The sequence below is a fragment of the Panthera leo genome, chromosome A1 (genome assembly GCF_018350215.1).
Source record: "Panthera leo isolate Ple1 chromosome A1, P.leo_Ple1_pat1.1, whole genome shotgun sequence".
Taxonomy (NCBI): domain Eukaryota; kingdom Metazoa; phylum Chordata; class Mammalia; order Carnivora; family Felidae; genus Panthera; species Panthera leo.
In genome coordinates this window covers 88,232,030-88,257,055 of record NC_056679.1, presented here as the reverse complement: position 1 = coordinate 88,257,055, position 25,026 = coordinate 88,232,030, and the positions used below count along the sequence as shown (strand labels likewise).

The 25,026-nt window shown below is 58.4% G+C and overlaps 3 protein-coding genes across 5 annotated transcripts; 1 reads left to right on the top strand and 2 right to left on the bottom strand.

Annotated features, from left to right (window-relative positions):
• Positions 1–772: 772 nt before the first annotated feature.
• Positions 773–16,231, top strand: ARF1 (ADP ribosylation factor 1). Its single transcript, XM_042931743.1, has 5 exons — positions 773–879; positions 14,384–14,568; positions 14,671–14,781; positions 14,858–14,982; positions 15,083–16,231. The coding sequence occupies exons 2-5, from the start codon at positions 14,421–14,423 to the stop codon at positions 15,242–15,244; spliced, it is 546 nt and encodes a 181-aa protein (XP_042787677.1). The 5' UTR covers positions 773–879; positions 14,384–14,420; the 3' UTR covers positions 15,245–16,231.
• Positions 16,232–16,520: 289 nt separating this feature from the next.
• CA1H1orf35 (chromosome A1 C1orf35 homolog) lies at positions 16,521–19,285 on the bottom strand. The gene is made up of 8 exons (XM_042931732.1): positions 19,094–19,285; positions 18,792–18,942; positions 18,629–18,674; positions 18,460–18,542; positions 18,276–18,348; positions 18,021–18,109; positions 17,492–17,620; positions 16,521–17,395 (listed from the first exon to the last, which is right to left on the bottom strand). Exons 1-8 carry the CDS (start codon positions 19,185–19,187, stop codon positions 17,311–17,313), a joined length of 750 nt encoding a protein of 249 aa, XP_042787666.1. The 5' UTR covers positions 19,188–19,285; the 3' UTR covers positions 16,521–17,310.
• Positions 19,286–21,216: 1,931 nt separating this feature from the next.
• Positions 21,217–25,020, bottom strand: MRPL55 (mitochondrial ribosomal protein L55). 3 transcript variants are annotated; one of them, XM_042931722.1, is made up of 4 exons: positions 24,868–25,020; positions 23,804–23,895; positions 21,796–21,997; positions 21,217–21,445 (listed from the first exon to the last, which is right to left on the bottom strand). In XM_042931722.1, the coding sequence occupies exons 2-4, from the start codon at positions 23,854–23,856 to the stop codon at positions 21,293–21,295; spliced, it is 408 nt and encodes a 135-aa protein (XP_042787656.1). In that variant the 5' UTR covers positions 23,857–23,895; positions 24,868–25,020; the 3' UTR covers positions 21,217–21,292. The 3 variants fall into 3 exon arrangements, with proteins under 3 accessions (XP_042787656.1, XP_042787647.1, XP_042787636.1); XM_042931713.1 differs by having other exon boundaries at positions 23,804–23,892; positions 24,868–25,019; XM_042931702.1 differs by lacking the exons at positions 23,804–23,895; positions 24,868–25,020 and adding an exon at positions 23,705–23,797.
• Between the last annotated feature and the right edge of the window lie 6 nt (positions 25,021–25,026).

The window sequence follows — 25,026 nt, the reverse complement described above, 5'->3', positions numbered from 1 at the left end:
GGGGGGAGGAGCCCAGGTGGCAGAAAGGAGGGGGAACCGGGGTTGGCAGGAGGCCAGAGTAAGCTTCCATGTGGGGTCCACAGCCAAGTCCTGAGCCTGGAGACTATGGAGAAGGGAGGCGACTGTCCGCGTCTCCCTTCTGATCCGCCCAAGGTTTCCCGGAGAAGGGGTCTCCACCTTCCAGTTTCCTGGGTCTGGGCTCCTGACCACCCCAGAGCAGTACTGTCCCCTGCTTGGCTTGGTTCCTGCTCAGCCTGTCCAACTGGAAGGCTTCTTCATGTGATCTGCAGCATGCTTCCCCGGGGGCGCTCTTCCGGGCACGCGCGCGGCTGCTTGGGTCACTCCAGGACCCGGACCACCTACTGGTGGCCACCATTACCACACCGGGGGTTGGCGCCCGGGGAAAGGGACCGCAGCCCGCTGCCCACTGGTCCGCTGGGAACTGCCTGGCCGGGGAGGAAACAGGAACCCTCTCTTGCACCCGGGCGCCGCCTCTCCCGGGGCCGCAATCCCCTCCTCGCCTCAGTCTCCCCATCTACAAAATGGACCGGTGGGTTCTACCTGGCACCTCCCCTAAGAAGCGCGACTGAGGCGCGGACGGACTCAGCCCCGAGTCGGGGAAGCGAGTGCGCAAGCGCAGAGGCGGGAGGGGCGCGGCTCGGGGCGGGGCGGAGTCCTTGTCCCGGCACTCCCGCCCCCAGCCAGGAGTCTGCGCGTGCGTGCTGCAGCAGGGGTGGGCGGGGCCGCGGGCAGACCCGCCTCGTTCCCCAGTGTTCCCTGCGGCAGCAGGCACTGACGTGGCCGCCGTCAGAGCCGCCATCTTGTGGGAGCGAAACCAACGCCTGGCTCGGAGCAGTAGCCTCGCCGCTGCCGCCGAGGGTGAGGCGGCGGGCCGGGGGCCAGGGGCCGGGTGGCGGGCGGCGGGGGCCTGCCAGGGCTACGCGACGCACTGCCCACTGCCACGGCGGAAGGGTGTTGAGGGCTGTGGTGAGGACGGGCCGGGCGGGGGCCGAGGTGAGGCTGGGGCGGTGAGGCCCGAGGCCGGGCCGGGGACCGGGGACCGGCGCGGAGGCCCGGGCCGGGGGTCGAGTGTGGGGAGGGTGTCGAGTCGAGGCCGAGGTCGAGGTTGGGATGAGGATCGAGGCGGGGCGGGCGCAGAGGGCTGGGTTGGGGGTCAAGTTGAGGCCGGGTGGAGGCGGGGGGCGCCGCGACCGGGATCGGGGTCGAGGCGCGGGGGGGGTGAGGCGCGGGCTGCGTCGGGGGCCAGGAGTCCCGGGGACGGAGGCTGGGTCAGGGGTCGGTCGCACCGCGGGGCCCCCGAGCCTCCGCCGTGGTTCTCGCGCCCCCCGGAGCCACCGGGGTGCACGCCCGGAAGTCCGGCCCAGGCCGCGGGCTCCCCAGGAAGCGGTGCTTCCTGCTCCGCCTGCTCCGCCTCCCGCCTCGGGGTCTCGAGGACCAGGAAACTGGAGCCCGCGGCCCGGGACGCCGCCAAGGTCACGCGACGGCCAGGGTTTGAGCCCAGTTCCTGTTGGCTGGCAGGACGGGGGCGGGGCTGCGGGGCGAGGTCCCGGGGTCTGAGTGCTGGGCACTTGCTGCCAGCGGAGGCTCCGGGCGCTCGGCGGGCGCGTCCGCGTCTGTGCGGGGCCCCTTTACCAAAACTTGATGCAAGCCAGGGCCGACTTCCTGGTCGCGGCTGGCGGAGATGAGAACACTCTTCCTTCCTAGTTGGCGCCTGCGGAGTGTACCTGTGGACGGGCCGTCGGGGGCGAGCTGCCTCCGCGGCCCTGCGCTTACTTGTTGCACAGTCGGGGTGGGTCTGGGCGTGGGAGATGGTAGCTTGCTTGTCAGTGCCGAGTCCCGGAGCCGTGTGGCGACCGCCCTCCCGTTTTCCCCAGTCACCAGTAGTTGTGTGCTGGTCGGTCCCGCAGGACCGCAGCAGCGCCCGTGGCGAGAGGAGAGGGTCCCGGAAGTGGGTGCTGCCGCTCGTGTGTCCCGGCAGGCTTGTTTCAGAACTAGTGAGCGAGTGGTCAGCACTCCTCTGTGTGCCCGCCGTCTGCATGGTCGGACCTGCGTTTCCAGCGGTGCGTGCGTGTGCCTGTGTGCGAGAGACGCCGGGCCACGTCGTGGCTCCGCTGACACTGGCCAGGTGTGTGCAGTTTCCAGCAGCCACATGAGTGGCCACAAGTGCAAGCGCTGTTCGCAGAGGGGTCTGCATGGAAGGAATGGAGTGTGTGTGTGTGTGTGTGTGTAAGTGTGTGTGTGTGTGTGTGTAAACCCCAAGTCCGGCCATTTCCGACACAGAACTGGTCTGGTTGCTGCGATGAGCGCATATGTCTCTGTCTCCAGGAGGCCCCTGGCAGGAGTGTATGTATATGAGCCCCAAGTCTGGAGGTGTCCAAGCACAGAGCTGGTTTGGTTGCTGGGTGAGTGCACACGTCCCTGTCTTCAGGAGGCCACCTGGCAGGAGTGTGTGTGTATGAACCCCATGTCTGGTCGTGTCCAAGTGCAGAGCTGGTCTGTCATTGCTGGGTGAGCGCACATGTCCCTGTCTCCAGGAGGCCCCTGGTGGAGTGTATGTGTATGAGCCCCAAGTCTGGTGGTGTCCAAGTGCAGAGCTGGTCCATGGTTGCTGGGTGAGCGCACAGGTCCCTGTCTCCAGGAGGCCCCCCTGGCAGGAGTGTGTGTATATGAGCCCATGTCTGGTCGTGTCCAAGCACAGAGCTGGTTTGGTTGCTGGGAGAGTGCACAGGCTCCTGTCTCCAGGAGGCCCCCTGGCAGGAGTGTGTGTGGCTGAGCACAGAGGTCCCTGTCTCCAGGAGGCCCCCTGGCGTGGTCCCTGTCTGCAGACACAAGACTGGAAATGTCTGGCTTGGCGAATGGCTAACTTACGTGCTGAGCAATCAGCTTCTAAGGAAAGTGCAGAAGGGGAAGCTGGTTCTGGCCCCTCATGGTTCTGCTTTGTAGGTCATGTGGTCTGGTTACTTGCTTTGTGTCATGGACAACTCAAGAGGACACTTCCACTGCACTTCCCTGTCCCGTGGGCTCCGGTAAAGTCTGTGGGCTATGAGCTGCGGAGGTGATGTCACAGTCACATGGAAACCCCTGTGCTCATTGGAGAGCCTGGAGGCCGGGTCTCAGGGTTCCTAAAATGAGAGAGTTGAGCTGTGCTCTCTGCTCCTCATTGGTGTGGCAGTGTCCAGTCTTTCAGAAGCGATTTTGACCTGGGAGAGGGTTGGCCGGAACCCTGCCTGCTGGCAAAGGACGGCTTTGCCGAGTTTATGGGGGGGGGGGGGGGGTAATTCCAGGTCACATTGTAACCGCTCGGGTGCTTGTTCTGGTGATTATTAGGCACTCTTGAAAGCATAGGTGTGTGACTGTTAAGGCATTGCAGCTTTATGGCTTTGTCACTGTTCAGGAAGGTGGTCCATACTTGGAGGGGTCAGGTGGCCTGATTAGTGGAAAGCAATGTAGCAAGGTTGGCACAAAAGCATCCAAGCTCCTGATTCCTAGGAGTCCCTCAGCAACCCCCCCCCCCCACACCTCCTCAGCTTCCTTCCAGGAGTTGGAAGCAGTGGCAGAGCTGACTGATGCGGGGACGTGCCGCCCTCCACTGGGTCCCCATGGACCCCTATTTCCTGGTCTCTGCACACCGTGGCCACCAGAGCTTGGCATCCTGTCATCGGCAGCCCTGACTAAAGTCAGGAAGCAACCACAAAAACATAAAAGGCAGGGAGATGTTACAGATGTGGGAGTGATTCTGTTCAGGAGGCTGACTTTTCTGTATCTCTTGAGGCCACAGAGGTGACCCTTAGTGCGTACCATAAATTACTGGATGCCCAGTTATGATCCACACACGGTTCTAGAAGTTGGAAGTGCATGGTAGATTTGGGAAACACTAGCGTTTAGTCAGAATTTAATAAGCTTTGCTCCTTGAAGGGGTGCCGGAAAGGGTTCCAAGAGGCACTTCATCTGGCAAATACCTGATGCTTTTCAGTTTGTGTTACATAGGAAATCAGTTTTGTGGAGTCGTACATGGAAGCTAAACAGGAAGCTTGGGGGTTCTGGTTCTCTAAGGTCCTGAAAACTTTACTGTGAAGTGTCAGTGTCCCATCGGTATGACTTCGGCCAGTGGCCAAGGAAACAATTTCAAGATTCCGTCTGGTCTCCTTCGTGAAGAGTGGGAATGAAGGGTGAGTTAGACATGCCAGCGTTTTGATCACTGGATCCAAAACAAAGTCTGTCTCAAACATTGCTGTCAACAGCGTTATCCTGTGAATTTTCCTATCATCTGTAGGTGAGCACAGGGTTCCTAATTAACTGAATCCATTAATTTATACTTAAAATACTGTCTGTTGTGTTGATTTTGGTGGTGAAACTTGGCTGAAGATATTTACAGTTTTCAGCGTTTTTGTCTGTCAAAGTGATGGGAGACTGCCAGTTCCTGGGGAGATGGACGAAAAGGCACTAAGTCCCCGTTGCTGGTACCTGAGGGCAGGTCCCGTGCAGTCAACAGTGACTTTCAGTCTTAGTTCCTTCCCTGAAATGTCCAGGACGGTCAGATTGCTCCAGCGTGGAGTTCATTGTTGACTGGATGGCTTCTTCCCCACAAACTCATTTTTAGGAGAAGTGTATGTGTAGATGTGTGTGATTAATTTCTGGGCCCTGATAGATGTGCTTTTACAGTTTTTCCTCCTGTCCCTGACAGTCAGTCTCGGATGCCCAGGGAAGTGTGCCTCAGAGGAGGGAACGGGTGGATGTGTGGTGCTGGGGCAGTGAGCAGAATGGGGTGCAGGGTCCTGCGGGTCTGGTAACAGAAAGCCTCTCCCAGGCAGGGGCACGTGGCCGTTTGGAGAACTGTCAGGAGCAGGTGAGGGCAGGGGGGCCTGGGGAGACCTGCTGCAGGCCAGTGGTCCTCGTCCCCAGAAAGAGTATGTTCCATGTGCCCTCAGGTCATAAAAAGTCTGATTTCTGGGACACCTGGGTGTCTCAGTCGGTTAAGTGTCTGACTTTGGCTCAGGTCATGATCTTGTGGGTTCGTGTGTTCAAGCCCCACGTCAGGCTCTGTGCTGACAGCTCAGAGCCTGGAGCCTGCTTCAGATTCGGTGTCTCCCTCTCTCTCTGCCTCTCTGTCTGTCTCTCTTTCAAGAATAAATAAACATTAAAAAATTAAAAAAAAAAAAAAGTGATTTTCTACACTCCATCGTGGTTTGTGTACCAAACCACTTTTTCTTTTTTGTACGCAGCCTTGATAGATGTTCTGAATTTTCCAGGAATGCAACTACCTTGTAAATCAAGGGAGATTGCATTCTGTTCTCTGTGGTACCTTCTCAAGAGCTGCCCTCCGTTTCCAGGAGAAAATGGCCTGTGTGGTGGATGCAGCCGCCCTGTGTATGGGAAGTGAGCGTGTGGGTCTGCAGTGGTCCCTGGTCCCTGGCGGGTGGTTCCTCGGAGCTTCCTGTGTGGGGGCTCACACTCGCCAACAACTCACTGTTCTGTGACTTCCCTGTGATGAGCAGATGGAGCTGCAGGACGGGATGTACCCCAGCTGTGCTGGCTGCCAGCTTCCTCTCGGGATGGTGGGGTGACACTGTGAAGCTCCACGGGCGTGTCGGCTCCGACCCTTGTGAGGACCCTTCCTGGCGGGTGGTGTACAGGCATCTGACTTTGCCTAGTGGGCCCCTGCTGGTGCCAGAGGGGAGATAAGGATACCAGGGCACAGGCAGGTACCGGGGTGGGGAGGCTGCTTTTCAGAGGGTGAGGCAGGCAGATCTGGGGACGAGGGGGATGGAGAGGAGGTTCTTGGTTAATGTTGGGGGTTTGGTGTTAGTGGAGACCTGTGGGGAGGGGTAGAGATGGGGTCCTGTGGAGGGTGGCACCAGAGTGTGAATGCAGGGTGCTGACCTGGTCCGGCCTAGGGGTCCGTGGGGACCCTCGAGAGGCTTCAGGTGGAGAACGGTGTGATTAGGCATGTGAACCAGAGTCATCCCCCACCCCCCACCAGGGCTGCCTGAGGTTGCAGGCGGGGTCGGAGGAGTGGTTCTCAGAGCTGTCTGGTGCTGGGAGTTCCGGCGGAGGGCCCGCCCCCCCCCCCCCCCCCCCCCCCGCCCCCAAGCTTCCTCCAGAAGAGGTGGGGCTGCGGGTTTTTAATTTTGTTCTCAGTAATGGTCCCTCCAAGTCCCTTGAAGACCCAGACCGAGGGTTGAGGATTGGCCCCTGTGCTGAGAGAGCTTCAGGACCTCCTGCCACCCTGGGTGGTTTGCAGGAGGGCTTGCTCCTACCTCCCCGTCCTTGGAGGGTGTGGACGGGGGTCTCTGGCCCCTTGGAGTCCACGTGGTAGGAGAAGGTGCAGCGACTGGCCACAGCACGTTTGTGGGGGACCCCACCGAGAGAGATGCCCCTGACAGTCTGTTCACTGTGCACGTGCTGGCACTCCTCACCCTTCTGCCCCACTCGTGTCCTGCTCAGCCTCTGTGTGTGAGTGTGCTGAGCTTGGAGCCAAAGGGCTGCTTCCTGCGGATGGTGGAGTAACAGACTGAGCGGGCACCTCCGTGGAGAAGGTGCTGGGGGTGTGGTCAGGGTGGGGCCCCAGGGTCTCTGGACACATTCCCCTGTGTTCCCCTGCAGCTGGTCCAGGCTTGCGTGGATCAGTAAGGTCGGTGGTAGGACCCTTCTCAGGCTGATAGGTGCTGTACAGCTGCCATGGTTTCTCAGATGCTGCTTTGCCTTGTGCTCACAAATTACTTGAATTTCCCCGTTTTCGGCTCAATTTGTTGTGCATTTCAGTGTTGTTGGTTGATGCAAATTTGCTTTTTTGATCTTCAGTTTTTTTCAGTAACAAGTCTTTCAGACTTGACTGCATTTGGGGTCAGAGAGGGTATCTGTGCCCTTAGGTGTAAGCCAGAGTAGAATGGGAGGCCAAGTGTCCGTCCTATGGGCTAGAATACTGTGGGACCTTCATGACTGCCAGAGCCAGAAGTGGAAGGCCTCGTGGCCAGGAACCAATCAGGAATAAGAAAATACTGTGAAGCGGTCCATGTCTGCCATCAGGACAGATGCAGAGAGCTGAGGGGCTCTTCCACACAGCAGCATCCTGGCCAGGCTCAACTTGTGTGTCTCCTTCTCTCAGGTTGGAGACCATGTGCCACGTGTGTCCAGGGTCCTGCGTGGACCGTGTCTGATCCGTCCTTGTTGTCTAGTTGGAAAGTGTGACACGTGTGCCAAGGGTCCTGCGTGGACTGAGTCTCATTGGTCCTTGTTGTCTAGTTGGAGACACATGTGACATTTGTATTCATTGGTCTTCTGTAGAAGGGTATTGGTTACATTGGGCTAGCCTATGTAGGATTTTTTTTTTTAATATATATATATTTTTTAACACTTAATTATTTTTGAGAGAGACCATGAGTGGAGGAGAGACAGAGAGGGAGACACAGAATCCGTGGCAGGCTCCAGGCCCTGAGCTGTCAGCACAGAGCCCAACGTGGGGCTCGAACCCACAAGCCCTGAGATCATGACCTGAGCTGAAGTCGGTGTCAGACAGATGCTCCACCCACCGAGCCGCGCAGCACCCCTTAGGATTTTGCTCCATTGTATACATTTCAGAAGAACAGAAGTTTGGTGAAGTGTTTAGAGGGTAGTTATGTTACAAAACAGTAAGTAAAAGTGTAAGACTGAATTAAGGGGGAACTAGGAACTGTAAACATGTTCTTCTGTTCAGTGCCTTGTTTTTTGTAGCTGGTAGTGAGTAGGGTTCGTTGCGTGTGGTTAGACTGTCCCACCGGTGCCTGTTCTGGTGGACAGTGGACAGTGGCCCTTGGGTATTCACGTTGCTGTGTTACTGTTGATAGGAGCTGCAAGTGATGAGGAAACTCATTTCTGGGTGTTACATTTCACATTGAATCAGAAGCTGGCAAAGAGCCAGCTAAATTGAATCTCAGTAGTGTTGTGCCCTTGGAGTCAGACCTGCCAGGTCCTGCCCCCACCGTCAGCCACCATAGACTGAGTGTGAAGTGAGGGGTGGGGGTGGGGGCTGGGATCACTGCACAGGGGCCAGCCCTTGGGCCTGACTGGGTCCCGTAAAACACCCTGAAGGTTTGTGCCGGAAGGCCCAATGGCAGTCCCTAGGCAGTTCCTCATCAGAACTGGCCTTGGGGTGCTGGTCAGAATGATCTGGTTCTGCACTGTGTGTTTCATATGGAAAGTTCCTAGTGGTACAGGGTGGGGGCAGGGGGGGTTGGGGAGCTGGGTGAAGAAGAAGGTACACATGTCTTGGGATGTGGTGGTGGGGAGCTGGGTGAAGGTGGAAGATAGACATGTCCTGGGATGTGGTGGGGGAGGGGGAGCTGAGTGAAGGTGGAAAGAGACATGTCCTGGGACGTGGGGGGCAGTGTGGTGACCCATTGACAGTACTGGATGGTGTTAGAAACCTTGGAAATTCTCACAGGAGAGTAACATGGAACTGTGTGAGGTGGTGGGTGTTAGCTAGAGTTGTGAACACGTAATTACAGGGAGACACCTTGTTGCATACCTGAAACTAATACAAGGTATAGGTCAGTCATAGGAATAAAACTGATGGAAATAAGAGAGATCAGTCCACTTAGGTGCCTTGGGTGTGCCGGGCTGTGTAGTGTCCCCTCTGGCTGTGTGGATTCCTGTGTGTCACACTGCGTTAGGGCTCTGTGGTGTATCTGCCTAGCACTAGTACTGGCACGTTCAGTTTTCCTGGTCCACTAGTGTTTACAAACTAGGTACACTAGGTAATATACTCTGCTGTAGAAGAAGCCCTAGGCTACAGAATGACATGTTGTGCTGATGGGCAGGGTGATGGCCTGAGGTTTTATTTGTTTAGCTGAGGCCCTGGAGTCCAAAGCTGGTGTGCAGAAAGCAGTTTGCAAGAGATTACATGTGGCCTACAAAAGTAGAGGGCCCCTTTTATTTATGTATGTATTTTTATTTAATTTTTTAAGAGAGCGCGAGCAGGGAAAGGGGCAGAGGGAAACAGAATCTCATGCGGGCTCCACGCTGAGTGTGGACGCAGGGCTCTATCCCATGATCCTGGGATCAAGACCTGAGCTGAATCAAGAGTAGGACGCTCAGTGGATTGAGCCACCCAGGAGCCCTGAGGACCCATTTTACACTTAGGATCTATATGTCAGGGATGGATGGGGCTTTGAGTGATTGACAACCTGTGCACATAGGTGGCTGCTGTGTCAGGGATGGATGGGGCTTGAGTGATTGACGACTGGTGCACATAGGGGGCTGCTAGAAAGCAGTTGCTCATTCATGAGACCCTTAAAAAACGGTTCTTAGTGCATATGAGCTCTGGAAAAATCAAAACGAGGGTATGAACTGTGAGGCGGAACATGTTACTGTATGTAAGTTGAGTCCAATAAACTTGACTTGTAAGAAGTGGGGGGGCAGCTGAGGGGCTCAGCCAGTTAAGTGTCTGACTTCAGCTCAGGTCATGATCTTACCATTGGTGAGTTTGAGCCCTGTGTCGGGCTCTGTGCTGACAGCTCAGAGCCTGGAGCCTGCTTCGGATTCTGTGTCTCCCTCTCTCTCTGCCCATCCCCTGCTCGTGCTCTGTGTCTTTCTCTCTCTTTCTCTCTCTCAAAAAATGAATAAAAAAGGTTAAAAAATTAAAAAATAAGGCTGAAAGATGAAGAGCTGAGAGGTCACCCAGCTTTTCACTCATGTAGGGAACTCAAACATCTGAGCTCCCCTTTATGGAGGAGGCCGAGTGGTGCATCGTGTCCGCAGTGCAGAATGGAGCCCAAACCCCAATGTGTTTGTCTCCCTGGGTCAAATCAAGCTCTACGTTGGTGGTTGCCTCTTGGCCATGATGGCAAACTGCTCAGGTCATCTTGGTCTTCACTGGTAGAGATTCTGCTGAGTCGATGATTTCAGAGAAGGTGACAGACTTTGTTCCTTGCTTACTCTGAAACCTCAGAGGCCTGTCAGAGGAGAGGCTGGGGTTACAGGCGGAAGTCACAGTAAGTTTTTTCTCTTTGGCAGCTAAACCAGTCATGTTGGATTCATTTATTGGAGCGGAACGGGCGTAAACTCACAAAGCTACATTTCTTTCTGGCTGGACTGGCTTCCCCACGGAGGCCCCATCGCTGGCCTTGACCCGTAGCCACATAGACCTCTTTATCCGAGAACGTGGGCCGCCAGGGTCTTTGCTTTATGTTGTTTCTGGTCCTAACAGAGGGAAAACTTGTTCCCTCGAGGCTGTGGGGCTGGAGGGAGCCCTTCTGAGAAAGTCTGTGTTTTCATTGCTCACTGGTGCAGAGGGTCATCATTGTAAACAGGAAAGATGAGTTTTGATTTGAGCTTAAGGGATTCTGGTGGCAGAGGGTGTGACATAGGCCACAGGATGGCTCCGAGGTCCACCTTTCTCCTGAGGTCCACCTTTCTCCTGTGGCAGATTCTCTGTTAGGTCTTGACATTTTGCAAAACAGTAAATGTGCTGGGGTAGGCCAGGAGCCAGCAGGGTCGTGGGCCAGGTGCAGGTGTAGACGCTTCTCGGCTGGGGGAGACCAAGCGCCTGTGTGGTAGTGTCTTGCACCCAAAACTGCACGCTCACCTCGTCAGTCCCCTTGGGGCTCCAGAGTTTGATGTGTTGGAGAACCACAGGGGAAGGACCCAGACCACATTGGTAACGAGGGCTCAGCAGAGCCGAGCAGGCCAGGGGCAGTGTGTGGGCAAGTGGGGACTTGGGGGCTGGTGGCGGCACGCTGGGGGGAGGAGGCTAACAGGCAGTTTTACCCTGAAATGGTCCACCTGCCCACGTGGGGGCTGGGGAGAGTGCAAGTGACATTTTTACCCCTCGGTCCCCAGGAATCTGTGATCATGGTAAGGACAAGATTACATTAGTGCTAAGACAAGTGGAGATAGCCCGCCCACTCCCATCTCCCCGAGATCACCCCTGTCGTGGCTCCACTGCAGTGGCCACATCTCTAGATGAGCATGCTGATGACACCCCCTTGGGGGTCCGCTTGGACAGTGCGGGCTGGCCTCAGCCCTCTGGATCACCCTCACCCCAGCAACAGGAAGAGTATGGCAAGGGGTGGGGGGGGGATCACCTGCTGCAGAGCCAGGTGGGGATGGCATATGTTTCAAGTGATCTCTTGTGTTCATTTTCATCCTCGGGCCTTCTGTACCTGTCATCGGTTTTTCCCTTGCCCTGGGATAGCCAGGCCCCACTGTAAAGCCATGCCTGTGGCGTGTCCCCTTCTCTGGAGCTCTGCCTCCCTCCTCCACCTCTTTGCAGGGACATGGCTCTTGTTCTGCCCTTCCCCTGCATCGCCACCTTGGCTGAGGGCACTGCTGTGTCACTGGGGTAGAGTGCTGGGACCCTTGGTGTTCTTAGACTGCATCTGTGTCCGTGTCTGTACCCCAGGCTCTTTCAGGCTAAAGGTTTCTGTGCTCCTGCAGGGTGTCACAGCAGAATCTCCTCCCCACGCTTTCCTGTGTTGTTTTTTGGAGTTTCCATCAGTCAGATGGTAAATTTGTTTGTTTGGTTTAGAATTTCTGTCCTTTCCCCCTCATCCTGCAAGCCTTGGGAGCTGTTTTCAGTTCACAGCATAACCGTGGGGAAGGCACAGACTCCCTCAGGGCAGTGTCCCCACCTGGGGGACCCGCATTGATGCTGCAGCACCCAGGGCCCATCCTTTCGTGGGGAGGACAAGTATGGGATGACATGGACCCATCACGTGATGGCTGTCACCACCCTCACAGCCCAGCCCCCCTGTGTCCCTAGTCATCCCTCCCTTCCCTAATCCCCGAAGCCACTGGGGGGATCCTTTTCCTGTCTTCGTGGTTTTCCTTTTCCAGAGCACTGGGCACTTGGAGTCCCACAGTGCGCAGCCATCTTGGATTGGCTGCTTCCACTTAGTGACATGTGGTTAAGCCATTTCTCTTTAGCGCTGAGTGATGTCGCTTGGCGTGGATGGACCACAGTCTCTTTACCCGTCACCTCATGGAGGACGTCTTGGTTCTTCAAGTTTGGGTGGTTGTGGGTAAGCTGCCGTAAACATCCACGTCCAGGATTTTGTGTAAAGGCCCAGAAGCTCGACTGCTGGGTCGCACCGTGCAACAATGTTTGGTTTTGTGAGAAACCACCAAACCCTTCCACGGTGACTATGCGGTTTCAGGTCCCCACCAGCAAGGCAGAGTTCCTGTGACCCCCCCCCCCCACCCCCCCATGCTATGCAACTTGTGCGGGTGTGGGGGGTTTGGGCCCTTCTCATAGGTGTGTAGTGGGCAGCTGGGTGTTCTCGTTTGCATTTCCCGAAGACATACTGACTTGGAGATTTTTCTCGTGCTCATTTGCCATCTGTAGATCTTCTGTGGGGAGGGGTCTGTTAAGGTCATTGACCCATTTTAAAATTCTTATGTGCAGTTTCAGTCTGCTGGGTATCAAGTTCTAAGTGGTTTTTTTTGGCATTTCTTAGATGGCAGTCCGTGATCAGGCGTGTCTCTTGCAAATATTCTGTCTGGTTGATCTTCCCGTTCTCTTGACCCTTGACCTGGTTGTTCCTGGATTGGGAGTTTGTAGCTTTCACAAAGTTAAGCTCATCAATTCTTCTATTGACCATGCCTTTGGTGTCGTATCTAAAAAGACATCCCCATAGTGAAAGTATCCTTTTTTTTTCCATAACGTGTGCACAGGTTTGTGTGTTTCACCTTGGCCGTCAGGTCTGCTGTGTTCTGACTCCCCATTCTTGTTTTGTGTGCGCTGGGTCCCCACCTTGTTGGCTGCAGCCATGTGAGGGTTGGGGGTTCTGTTTGTTTTTTCCTTTGAAATAGTCTTCTCTCTTCCTTCCCCCCAAATTCCTTCTTTTCTTTTGTTCTCTTCCATTGGTGGCTCTTAGAGGGAGACTTGCATGGCTGTTTGCGGTCATCCAGATGCAGGCAGCCGTGCGTCCTGGCTCGGCAGCCTGTGGGTGTCTGTCCTTGTGTGCAGCACAGTGTGCACCCACACCCTCCCGCCTGGACATGGGTGGCAGAGTTCCTGGGTCTGTTGCTCCTGGAAGGTCCAGCCACATTCTCATTGCTCCCAGAACCTGTCTCCCCCTTTTTCTGTTTGTCTTTGTCGCTTGGGCACCTGTTCATTAGTGATTTCAACAGTGAGCTGAGTTTGAATGTGTGTGTTTGGTCCGTTCTGTGTTCCCAAAGGATTTGTCATCCTCTGTGTATATTAGGAGAATGGGCTGTCTGCAGAAAAGGAAGCGTTACACTAAAGGTCGTTTTAAATTTTAATTTTTTGAATAGGTAATAGCAGCAATAAACTGTCAAAAATGCACTGAGGCGCGGCGTCCAGCTGGCTCATTCACCGGAGCGTGAGACTTTTATCTTAGGGTTGTGAGGCCAGGCCCCACGTTGGATGTAGAGATGACTTAAAAATAAAATCTTTAACAGTAACAAGTGCACAGAAACCAGCTTGAAGGCCTCTGCTGGCATGCCCAGGCCCGTGGGAGCGTCAGGTTCACAGTAGGGTGGGTGATTTCCACCCAGTGCTGACTGGACTGGCACAGAACTGACAGGCGTCCTGGCGGTAAAGTGGGTGTGTTGGGTGCTGACCAGGAGTGGGAACATGTGTGGTCTCAGCTGGTGACGCAGGGCAGACCTGTACCCTCTGCAACTCCCGCAGACCATGGAGCTCCTGGCTGCTCCTGGGGGCGGGGGCAGGTGGCCAGCCTTCTTCCTGGTCTTGCGGGCGCTCGGTGTAAAGGCTGCCCAGCGCCTGGGTGCTTGGCTTCATAAAGGCAGCCAGCCATAAACACCCAGATTCCCAAACAGTGTGCATTTGAGAAGGTGGCCAGCTCTTCTAGGTGCCTGTTTGGAAATGAAAGTGCCCGCCTATGGGGAGGTCAGGCCCCGGTGGCTCCTGTGCCCTGGGGGCTGTGGGATGGAAGACCACACTCCCTTGGGCCCAGCGTTTCTGCTCTGAACGAGGGGAGCCTGTGGCAAACGCAGTCCCTGATGCGGCCCATGGGGTCACTCCCCCTGGGACTTCATGGCCTGTGTGCTGCCCAAGAGCCTAGATGCTGTCTGGCTCCGAATCCTGTCTGTGGGTGAGCGCTAAGCTCTGAGCACGTCACGTTGGTGTGGTTGGCTCTGGCCTGCGTCACTGCCGGATGGTTGTTTCTGGCCCCTCTTGTTGCACGGTTGAGGAGCTTGCGTCCTGTGAAAGCCACAGCCATTGGGTGAACAGCATTCCCTCTGCGGGTTGTACATCAGTCTCCCTTCTGCTGCTTGGGAACCAGATGTGGTCAGCTTCCACCCTGTGAGCTGTCAGAGGTCAGACCTGTCCTTCCGCCGGAGCGCCCCTGCGCTGCTGGCCCTGGGCGGCACAGAGACCCAGGGACCCCTGTCTCCACAGGTTTCTCTGGCCAGTGTTGCTCCCCCCAGTCTACAGCATGGGAAATATCTTCGCAAACCTCTTCAAGGGCCTATTTGGCAAAAAAGAGATGCGCATTCTCATGGTGGGCCTGGATGCTGCAGGGAAGACCACCATCCTGTACAAACTGAAGCTGGGTGAGATTGTGACCACCATTCCCACCATAGGTGAGGAGACCGCGGGCGGGGGGCAGGGGGGTGCAGCAGGGGAGGGGCATGGGCCTCTCACTGCTTGGGGTGGCAGGCTGACCAGGGTCGTGGCCCCCACAGGCTTTAACGTGGAGACAGTGGAGTACAAGAACATCAGCTTCACCGTGTGGGACGTGGGCGGCCAGGACAAGATCCGGCCCCTGTGGCGCCACTACTTCCAGAACACACAAGGTGAGCGGAGGGGCTGTGGCCTGCGGGAGAGTCTGGGGCGCCATCGGCGCCCGTCCTGACGCCCACGGCTCCGCAGGCCTCATCTTCGTGGTGGACAGCAACGACAGAGAGCGTGTGAACGAGGCCCGTGAGGAGCTCATGAGGATGTTGGCGGAGGACGAGCTCAGGGATGCCGTCCTGCTGGTGTTCGCCAACAAGCAGGTATGCGCGCCCGTGGGCCCCGGCCATGCGGGGTGGGAGGCGGGAAGGGGTGGTCCCTGCTGCCCACTGACTGGAGGTCGTCGGCCTCTCCCACCACCAGGACCTCCCGAACGCCATGAATGCAGCCGAGATCACGGACAAGCTGGGCCTGCACTCGCTGCGCCACAGGAACTGGTACATTCAGGCCACCTGTGCCACCAGCGGGGACGGGCTCTATGAGGGACTGGACTGGCTGTCCAATCAGCTCCGGAACCAGAAGTGAGCTGCGCCCCCTCCCCCCCACTCCCTCCTTCCACCCTGCTTTACTCTCATGTGGTGTGAGTGCCAGAAGCTGTCTCCATGGTCGGTCACAGTGTGCTTCACCATGCTGTAAATGTGCAGACGCAGCCTGCAGCCGGGTTTTTATTTAATGTAAATAGTTTCTGTTCCCAACGAGGCAGTTTCTGGTACTCCTATGCAATATTACTCAGCTTTTTTTATTGTAAAAAGAATCAGCCCACTGTTCAGTACTGAGAAGGGATTTTAGGCTCACGGGGCCCCCAGGAGTTGCTGTCGGGGCCAGCCTGGCGCTCGCTTCTCCTATGGGCGTTAGGTCTGTGTTGGAATCAATTTTGGTGGTTGGTTTTTAACCCGAACTCAGTGCATTTTTAAAACAGATAAAAACACAAGGCAAGGAGAACACTTGAACACACGGAAGGGAGAAACGTGCCTAGTTAGGTTCTGCGGTAAAGGGCTGGCGTCTGGTCCACTGGTGATCCGTTTCCTGTCGGGAACGTGACGGGGCAGAGCCGGCCATGGTCTATCCTGCATGGTCACGACAGGGTCCCCGTGATTTGCTGTCTCCGGTGGTCCTGCCTCCCCTAGCGTTTGTCCTCGCACCTGTGCCCACATGGCCACCCAGGGGGGATGGGCTGGGGGCTGCGGCCACCACTCCCAGGGCCCTCAGGGGGACCCCCGGAGCCCCCGTCCACATGTGCTTTCACTCCCTCAGCCTGCAAGGGTCAGGTTTGCCACCGAAACGACGACGTCTACTTTTTTCTTTCGTATTTTGATAAACACTGAAGAAGCTGGAGCCGTTCAACTTTATCTTGGGGAAATCCTCAGAACTGGTTTATTTGGTGTCGTGGAACCTCTTACTGCTTTCAATACACAATTAGTAATCAACTGTTTTGTATACTTGTTTTCAGTTTTCATTTCGACAAACAAGCACTGTAATTATAGCTACTAGAATAAAGTCTCTTAACTAGTTCACGGCTCTCCAATGCTTGGTGCCACTAGCCACAGCTCACCTCTGGGAACAGGAGCAGGACACACAGGCCACTGGCTTCGTGGCAGGTGTGGACGTGGCCCAGTGCCCTGGCAGTGACTGCCTCGTTGGCCTCCCTGCTGGCAGTGCCAGGCCATGATAGGGACAGCAGGGTCACTGCATGGGGACCGGGGGGGGGGGCCGCTGCCCTTGCCCATATCACCTGGCCTGTTGGGGGGATGGAGGGCAGGAAACCTTGGCCAAGCTCTGTGTTGCTGCCATGTAGGCCATCCTTGAATCCTCAATGCCCTGGCTCCCCCAGCCAGCTGTGACTATGGACTGGCTGGAGTCCAGGCTCCCTTGCCCTGGGGATGCCCAGTCTGGCCCTTCCCTCCACTAACAGGTTGAAAAGCCAGGGCCAGGGTTAGACAGACATAATTGTCTTTAGTTAGATTAATTTTCAAATCCGAAGCAAAAGATGCATATTTCCTTATTAGGGATCCAGCCTGGGTCCTGTGCTCACTCTGCTGGGTTGTAAGAGGTCCCCTCCCTGCAGAGGAGGGGAGGCCTGGGGGAGGGAGCTAGTGCCCCACTTTGCCCCCCTCTCCAAGGAGTCCAGGGGGCAGGTCCCTTGGCACCTGGAGTGGGGTGGGGGAGACTCCAGGTACAAGTCTTCACCCTCATGATCTACATGTCCAGCCTGTCACCCAGGGTGAGATGTGACCCAGGTCTCCTGGTACATCTGACATCACTGCCCAGGGACAGGCCCACCAGGGTCTCTGGCTGGTCTTACTGGAACCCGATACCGTCGTCATGTTCTCCCCTGCCCCTTTCTACTGGAACATGTGACAACCTACCCTTGAGTGTGAAATACTTTCCCCTTAAAATAACTTTATTTAAGTACAAAGAGTGAATTAAAGAAAAATAGAAGTAGCTGTACTTGGCCACCCCAAAGCCGCACGGGGGCTCCCCAGGCTATGCCCCCTGCCCTCCTGCCAGGGGCTGTCTCTGGGGCCAGGGCCCCTGCAGGGGGGGCGGGGAGGGGGTCTGCTGGAGGCTGGAAACTGTCAGCAGGTCTGGCTTCAGTCACTGTGGTGGCCACGCCGCCGCCTCTTACAGCTGGGTGAGGAGGAGCTGGAGTCCGAGTTGTGCCTGCGACGCCCGGGCCTGGGGAGACCGCGGAAACCGAAACCCGGTGGGTGGGTGTGAGGCTGCCCTGCCCACCCCACCTGCCAGGCTGCCCCAAAGCAGAGGCACACCTACCCAGCAGGAGCTGGGGGCAGTGGGGAAGTCCCCCTGCTCCTGTGTGCCTTCTCTTTCTTCTTCTCTTTCTTGTGCTTCTTCTTTTTCTTCTTTTTTTTCTCTTTTCTGCTTTTCCTGTGGCCCTCGGGGCTGCAGGGAGGGGCAGGGCACACAGTGCTGGGCGGTGAGAGGGTCGCACCGGGTACCGACCACCCTCCTACCGCTAAGTAGCGGCAGGTACAGGCAACTCGAGGGACAGTCCCTTGCGGCAAATGCCACTTGGCCCCCGCCCCACCACGTATGCCCCGATAGGTGACAACCCCCACACCCCCTATGCAGGGCACCAGCAGAGCGCAGGGGCTCACCCTTCCACCTGAGCGCCTCCCTCCAGAGACCCCAGCAGGCAATGGGGACCCAGGCCCCGGAGGGAAGAAGGGACAGGAGCTGGGAAGGGCACTGACCCAAAGGCAGCCTGCAGCCGCGCCACTAAGAGAACCTGGAGTTATGTGCAGCCCCACCCTCTCCCTGGGAGCTGGGGGGCGGCCCTTACCCCGGCTCCGCCTTCTCGTCCTCAGACCTAGGCTTCTTCCTGGCGGAGGCCGGAGAGGACGCCAGCCGGCCACTGTCCACGCGATGGTGCTGCGGTGGGAGGCCACTTTGGGGGGGTGCGTGGGAGGTGCCCCGGGATGCCAACGGGTAGGACCAGCTCCGGTTTCCCGGGCCGGGAAACGGGAGTGCCCCATGAGCAGAGACGGCCAGCCCCTGACCCTGAACCGCGGGATCCCCGGGTGTTATGGGCACTTACCGTGAACACGGAGAGCCCCAGCTTGGCGGCCTCCTTGTCTTCTCGGGACAACGCCACTCGGCCTGCGGAGCCACTGCGGGAACGCGGGTGATAAGCCCCCCTGGTGAGAACGCCCCGGCCTCCCTAATCAGGTCGCACTTCCATTTGGGCAACTTGGGCAGAGTCCACCCCCCTCGCAACACACCTGGAGCTCCCCAGGCCCAGCAGCCGGTCCACTCCCTTCTCCTCGTGGTCCCCTCCTTCCCGCTTACACACCTCGACAAAGTCCTGCGCGGAGGGCCAGAGGGTGCTTGCGGCCGGCAGCTCGCGGCCCTGCCCCGCCTCGCCCCCACCCCCCAGGAGGATCCCCTCACCTCCTTGCTCAGGCCAGTGGGCTGCTTCCGCACGTTCTTGTAACCTCTGCGGGGGTGGCGCGCGCAAGCTTCAGGGAGCGGCCGGCCTCGCCTGGACCCCTGCTTCTCCGTCCCCTCCGCGCCCCCCACCCGGAGCTCCCCCAACCCCGCGGGGTTCACTCACAGCGCCGCCATGAGCGCCTCCTGCTCTGCCTGCCTCACGGCCGCCAGCTCCTCCTCCCGGCTCAGTCCCGCGCCGTCCGCCCGACCCTTGGCGTACCAGGTGAGGTCGCGGCCCTTCTGCCAGCGGCCCACAGGGGCCATCAGCGAGTTGCCTGTGGAAATGCAGCGCCGAGGGCTCGGCCCGCGGGGTCTGCGCGGCACCGTCGCTCCCCGCACCCGCGACCCATGCAGCTCCCGCGCTCCCTGCGCCCCCTCGTCCTCCGCACCCGCACCCCCCAGCCCCGGGCCTGGCACCGCGCTGACCCAGGTAGTTCTCTCTCTGCTTGTCGGTCTTCACGTCCTCCCAGCTGAACTGGTCCTGCCCGCCGCGCACACCGCCCCGGCTGGAGCCGAACATGGTTCCCGGCCGTCCGCCGCCCCCGGGCCTGTCTCCCGAAGCCCCGGCCTCGCCGCCCCGGGCGCCGCCGCCGCCGCCGCCGCCGGCGCCCGCTCCCGCGTCGCGTGCCTGAACGTCACACCCGCGCTGGCTCCGCAGCGCCACGCGCGCATGCGCACTGCTTCCCCTCCCGCGCCAAGGTTTGGCGCGCTTGCGCACGGCTCACTGCTCCACTTCCCCTGGCGTTCGCTCAGCGCGCCTGCGCCCCTCCCTGGGGAAGGAGCGGTCCACGGCGCTGGGCCTGGTCCTGAGCGTACGGCTGGCACAACAGCTGTTATTAGGAGCCACATTGGGCGGCTGACGCCGGAGTCCAGGGCTGCGCTGGGAGAGGGGCGGCCCCTGGGAACCCCCGACCGGCGTCCCCGGAGATGGGGGAGGGGGGTCTCCAAGGGCGCACCTAGGCTCCTGGCGGTCCAGGCTCGCCGCCTGGATCAGCAGTCCCGGGAGGGGGCGGCTCGAAGCGGCTCGAAGCGGCTCGGATCCGGAGGAAGCTCCCTAGGCACCCCTGCGGCGTCGTGCACTGCCGCTAAGTCGTCTTGGAGTCTGGGCTTCCCCACGTGTGGCCCGGAGAGCCGACGCCTCCCCTGGGCCGGGGGTTGCCCCGTGGGGGCTCCAGCGCGGGAGCGCAGAGCGCCGGTCTGAGACCGCAGGCTCCTCTGGGGAGCGCGTGGGCCACGGGGGCCGCCTGTGGTTGGCCAGGCAGGGTCAGCCACCAGGGTCTGGACACTGGAAGCCGTCAGCACAAAGTTTGAATTCCCCAAATGGGCCTGGAAGGGGGGGTGGTACTTGCGGAGGTCTGGAGTTGGGGATCCGTGTATAGGAAGTCCCTGGGTCCTCGAAGGTTGTAGCGCAGATGGAGTTCTCTGCTTGACCAGACTGCTCAGGTCTCCAGAGCTCTCCAGCCAGGCCTTGGGCCTCCCGTCCGGCTTGCCCAGACCCCTGCCCTCAGTACCAGCAGGATCCCATGACCCCTGGTCAGCTTGCCCAGGCCCGCCTCCTCCCTCCCTCCCTCTCCCCGCCCCCCTCAGTATCTCAGCAGGATCCCATGCAGATGTGGGGCTGCTGCCAAGCCTGCCTTCAGCAATGATCCCATTAGGTGGCATCTGCCAGAACGCTCCCTACCTGGGTGATTCCTCTTAGTAATTTCTCATCACCAACACCCACCCTTGCCTTTTGGCTACAAATCTCCTGCATCCATCATTGTGACCCCACTTCAGGTAAAGTGCCTTGCCATCTTCAGAAACGTCCTGGCTACCTTGGGATCAGACAATGCCACTGGGCATCTCACAAGCAGGGAGCTGGAGGGCAGGCACAGGTGCAGGGCAGTGCATGTCCCTGTAAACCTGTTCAGGGCCAATGTGCTCAGTGGACCAGTGGGGACTCAGGAGTCCAAAGGTGGGTGCTTAGCACTACATCCCTCTCTGGGAGCCACAGACGCCAGCGCCCCTCCCCAGTCATGCTGGGTACACCTTCCCCACCATCTGTCAGGCAGCGCCCCACAGTCAACACCCAAGGGCAGCCCGAGGCTGGGGCTGGGCCAGCTGCACTTGGAAAGGTTAGGACTTGAGCCTTCAGTCTTGCAAAAGCCTGACCAAGGTGACACCCACCACAAGAGGGAAAAGTAGCAGTCAACCACAGAAGGCTGGTCTGTTGTAGCTGCACCGGGCGGGGCTGCAAGCAGAGTGAGTCCACAACAGGGCCGATGGCACCTCCTGTTGGCATTGGGTATGGCAGAGAGCGCCTCAGTGCTGGGCAGGGTGGGCCAGCCACCAGCAGGGATCCCAGACACCCTGCTCCTTCCACCCACTTCCACCCCTGTGGCTGCCACACTCCCGCCAGGAGAGCCCGTGGTGCCCTGCTGGAAGGCAGTGCAGGGGGGAGGGGCTCCAGGCCCTGAGGGCTGGCTCTGCAGTTCTCACCCGACCCTGTGGCCACAGAGACCCCAAGCCAGACACGCACACACCAGAAGGATAGGCAAGGCAGAGGTGGCTTTGTGAACACACCATGTTTAAAGGCTCACCCTCCCTGCCCACAGTGTCCCCAACCCAGCCAGCTTCCAGGCACAGTCACTTTTTGGTCCAAAACTGCTTGTACCGCTCCACATCAAAGTCGTCACCCAGCTCTGGCTCCTGCTGCTTTTGCTCTGTGAGCTGGGCCATGCGTTTCCGAAACCGGGCCCTCCTCTCCTCTGGGGACAGGGCGTCCAGATCGACGGGCATCTGTGGGGAGGGGCTCGGTCAGAGGGCCCAGAGCCTTGTCCCTGTCTCTGCTTCACCTTGTCCTCCACTGTGTGGTTCAGGTTTTCACATTTCGCTAGGTCTGTCTGCCTTCAAAGCTCTCAGTTGTTTTTCCAAGACTGATGTTGGTCAGACACACAGCTCAGAGCTGCTCTCTGGTCCTGATGTGTGGAGCTAAGTCCACTCTCCCTCCTCCCTCTCCTCATGGCCCCCGTCTCCCCTCACCCATTAGGCTGCCATGGGTGCCGAGGCCACAGCTCCTGCAGGAGCAGTTGCTACGGCCAAGCCTGCCAGGACCCACACCCCAGGGAGTACAGGGGAGAGAGGCCCACCTCAAGCATTCGCCGTGGCTCCCGATAGCGGATGTGGATGGTGGAGCCATCCTGCTTGACCAGGAGCACGGGGTAGAGGCGCGCATAGGCTTGCCGGCGCACGCGCGTGAGTGAGGCCCTGTTGCTGTCAGCAATCTGGGAGGACAGGTGCAGGTGGCGACACGCAGGGGCAGCCCCCATCAGCATGTGCTGCCGCAGTAGGCTATAGACACAGACGCGCATGTGCACGGGTCAGTGGCTGGTGCGGGGACTGGAGTACCCACAGGGCCCAGCTGTCCAGCTCCCAAGGGTGCACACAGTTGACCTGCACCACAACAGGGCATGGTCATAGCAGCTGAGCAAGATCACGAGGCTTTCAGAGGTGTGAAGGCAGAGGTCGGCAGCGCAGACCTCAGTGGGCTTCAGGCACCATTCCTGGTGAGGCCTGGCTGTACAGTTCAGGCACTGGACGCCAGCATCGGGCAGGAACCAGACTTCCAGGGGAACAGAGACCTAGTGGTGTGGCCCGGACCTTCGTGTCTCCCCCGGATTCTGACACTGAAGCCCCGACTCCCATGATGTGCTGTTGGAAGTGGGGCCTCTCAGAGGTGGTTAGGGTGAGAGGAGGTCACAAGGGCCCTCACAGTGGGACCGGTGCCCCTATAAGGCAAGAGACCGGAACACTGCTGTGAGGACTTGGAACCAGGAAGACAGGCCTCCACAGAACCCTGAGCTCAGACTTCCAGCTTCCCCACTCCCAGCCCCCATGGCCTGCTGCCGGGGCAGCACAAGTGGACCGAAACACCCAGAGCCCACCTGGCTTCTGAGTGTGGCAGATACTCGGCCTCCCTCCGTACAGTAGGGTGTGTGCTCTCGAGTGACAGGACAAGGGAAGCCCTAGTCACCCCACTCTGCTGGGCTGCACGACCCCCAAGGTCTACTCCAGTCTACCCTTCCTGCAAACTCGGCTCTAGCCCAGGTCTGAGGATGAGGACACCTGACCGACAGCAGAGTTCGAGAATTCCCTGAAATGTCTTATATGCCAGAGGTGGCCCTGTCTGCCCAGTGTTCTTTCACACGCCCATGGCAGGCAGGCATCCCAGTAGCTCCCCACCTGACTTTGCCAAGGCTCTCGCTGCGTGAGCAGCCCCATCCAGCCCACACCTCCCACCTGGTCCCCACATCGGCTCTCATGGAGACCCCGTCCTCTGCAGGTGGGGGTGTCTTTCAGCTCTCAGGCCTGCCCCTTCCACAAGGCAGGCTGACCGCGTGTCCTGCAACCTCACAGCCTGACACAGTGCCACCTGCCTTGTGTGGAGCTCCTACCACACCCAGCTTTCCCAGCAAGCCCTCAGGCCAAGGGTACATCTCTTCCCCAAGACTGCTGTTCTCAGGGCAAGAACCACACTGCATCTGCCGTTAAGTCACTGGGCACTCAGTATGGCAACAGAAAGCCAGTCCCTGCCATCAGTCATGCAGATGGTGGACAGGACACAGTCACCTCGGAGGACCCTGGGTTGGTGGACTGGGGAGGCTTCCAGAAGGGGCTGGAAGGGATGTTGGGTGTTCCCTCACGGTAACAGCGTTTCTAACATGAACTTTCTTGGGAACGCTGCACTGGAGTCCCTTACCTAGCTTCACACTACCCGCAGCTTCCGGTGCCCCATCCCTCTCCCTAGATGCCACAGAACCGACTAGGACCCTGCTCTCCTTTAGCTCTGTGGCAACACTGTGATCACACCATACTTCTCATCGGAGGGAGGACACGACGTCAGGGGAAGGGCAGATGAGGACACAGTTCCAGTGGGAGCAGTGGGAAGGACCCAGAGTCAGGCTGGGCTGTGCGATCTGAATAGGAAAGTCACCACCACCACCATGTGTTTGCTGCTAAGTGCTCACAAGTCGCTTCTGTTCTGCCCTCGACACCTACCATATCATCTGTATGTACTTGTACGTACTCTTCAGATAAACACGCTGGCTAGGCGGCCCCATGACAGCAGTCCCTAGGGGCCTGGAAGTCCCTGCTTACCCAAGCAGACTGCCCATGGTGGCCATTCTTCCCGGGGGGCCCCTGTGGTACATGGAGGCTCAGGATCAGCCGCTGGCCTGGTGTGCAACCTGCTGGACAAGAAGAAAAAACACTGATTAACTAGTTATTTATGTGTTAGGTTTTTATTTCAGAGAGAGATAGGGGAAAGGAGCAGAGAGAGAGAGAACCTTAAACAGAGAGAGAATAGACACAGAGCTCAAACCCACAACCCTAGGATCATGACTTGAGCTGAAATCAAGACTCAGATGGTCAACTGACTGAGCCACCCAGGCGCCCCTTGAGAGTTTTTTAAAAGACAAGGTTTCCCACCTAACCATCAAATCCCAGCCAGGAAGAAACCACAGACCTAAGGACGTCTACAACAGGGAAGTTATCACCGGGTTTCTGCCAGTCCCTCCCAGTAAACCGTCAGGCTCTCAGCCCTGACTTACCATTAGCATCATCCGTGGGGGTGGGGGTGGGGGTGGGGGGTGGGGTTCCTGAACTCCGGATGCCCAGGTCCTACCTCCCAAGCCTGAGTCCGTAAGTCTACGGCAGGGCCCAGACCCTCGGTAGTGGGTTACAGACGCAGGGAAGCCATTCTGAGGATGCACCTTGGGGGTTTCCCTGGTTCCCAAGGTCACCTACTTCTCACGACACCACGCGATGTCGGGATTATAAAAGGAGAGCGGAGACCTGGAACTACTGTCCCTGAGCCCTGACCCCCAGGAAACCGTCGGTGCAGAGATCCGTGCACGACAAGCCAGGAATTTCACAGCCCAACCCCTGTCTGGGATGTCGGACACTCAGATCCCTGGCAGAGAGACCTCCCGGCCGAGATGCGCAGCTCTGCTGTGGGGTCCCCTACCTGATGGGCAAGGGTATCTGCAGGCCTCCCACCGCCTCAGGAAGCCACTTCGCGGGAAAACGAACTATCCAAGCGGATGCCCCCCCATGCTCTGTCGCCCTCGAGGGCCGGCGGCGGGGCTCGGACCCTCCCTCGGGGAAAGCCCTTCCCACCCCGCGACGCCCGCGCCTTTCCGGCACCACCCTGCCCTGCTCACCGGAGAACCTCGACTCCCAGCGTCCGGGCTTCCGCCGGCCACTGGGGAACGAAGGCGACTGCAGGTACAGCACACACACTCTGGGCTAACCCAACGCGCCGTCCTGCGCAGGCGTCGCGTCTCGCGGCGCTGACGACACGTACGAGGGGCGGGGCGAGG

Coding starts and splice junctions, on each gene's coding strand:
- MRPL55 (XM_042931702.1), bottom strand. CDS start 23,766: ATGGGGCCGCCTAGCCAGCGTGTTTATCTGAAGAGTACGTACAAGTAC. Junction 21,998..23,704: donor AAGTACATACAGATGATATG/GTAGGTGTCGAG, acceptor CTGTGTCTATAG/CCTACTGCGGCAGCACATGC. Junction 21,446..21,795: donor AGCCACGGCGAATGCTTGAG/GTGGGCCTCTCT, acceptor CCCTCCCCACAG/ATGCCCGTCGATCTGGACGC.
- ARF1 (XM_042931743.1), top strand. CDS start 14,421: ATGGGAAATATCTTCGCAAACCTCTTCAAGGGCCTATTTGGCAAAAAA. Junction 14,569..14,670: donor GACCACCATTCCCACCATAG/GTGAGGAGACCG, acceptor TGGCCCCCACAG/GCTTTAACGTGGAGACAGTG. Junction 14,983..15,082: donor TGGTGTTCGCCAACAAGCAG/GTATGCGCGCCC, acceptor TCCCACCACCAG/GACCTCCCGAACGCCATGAA.
- CA1H1orf35 (XM_042931732.1), bottom strand. CDS start 19,187: ATGTTCGGCTCCAGCCGGGGCGGTGTGCGCGGCGGGCAGGACCAGTTC. Junction 18,943..19,093: donor GCAGAGAGAGAACTACCTGG/GTCAGCGCGGTG, acceptor GCATTTCCACAG/GCAACTCGCTGATGGCCCCT. Junction 18,349..18,459: donor CTGGGCCTGGGGAGCTCCAG/GTGTGTTGCGAG, acceptor GCGTTCCCGCAG/TGGCTCCGCAGGCCGAGTGG.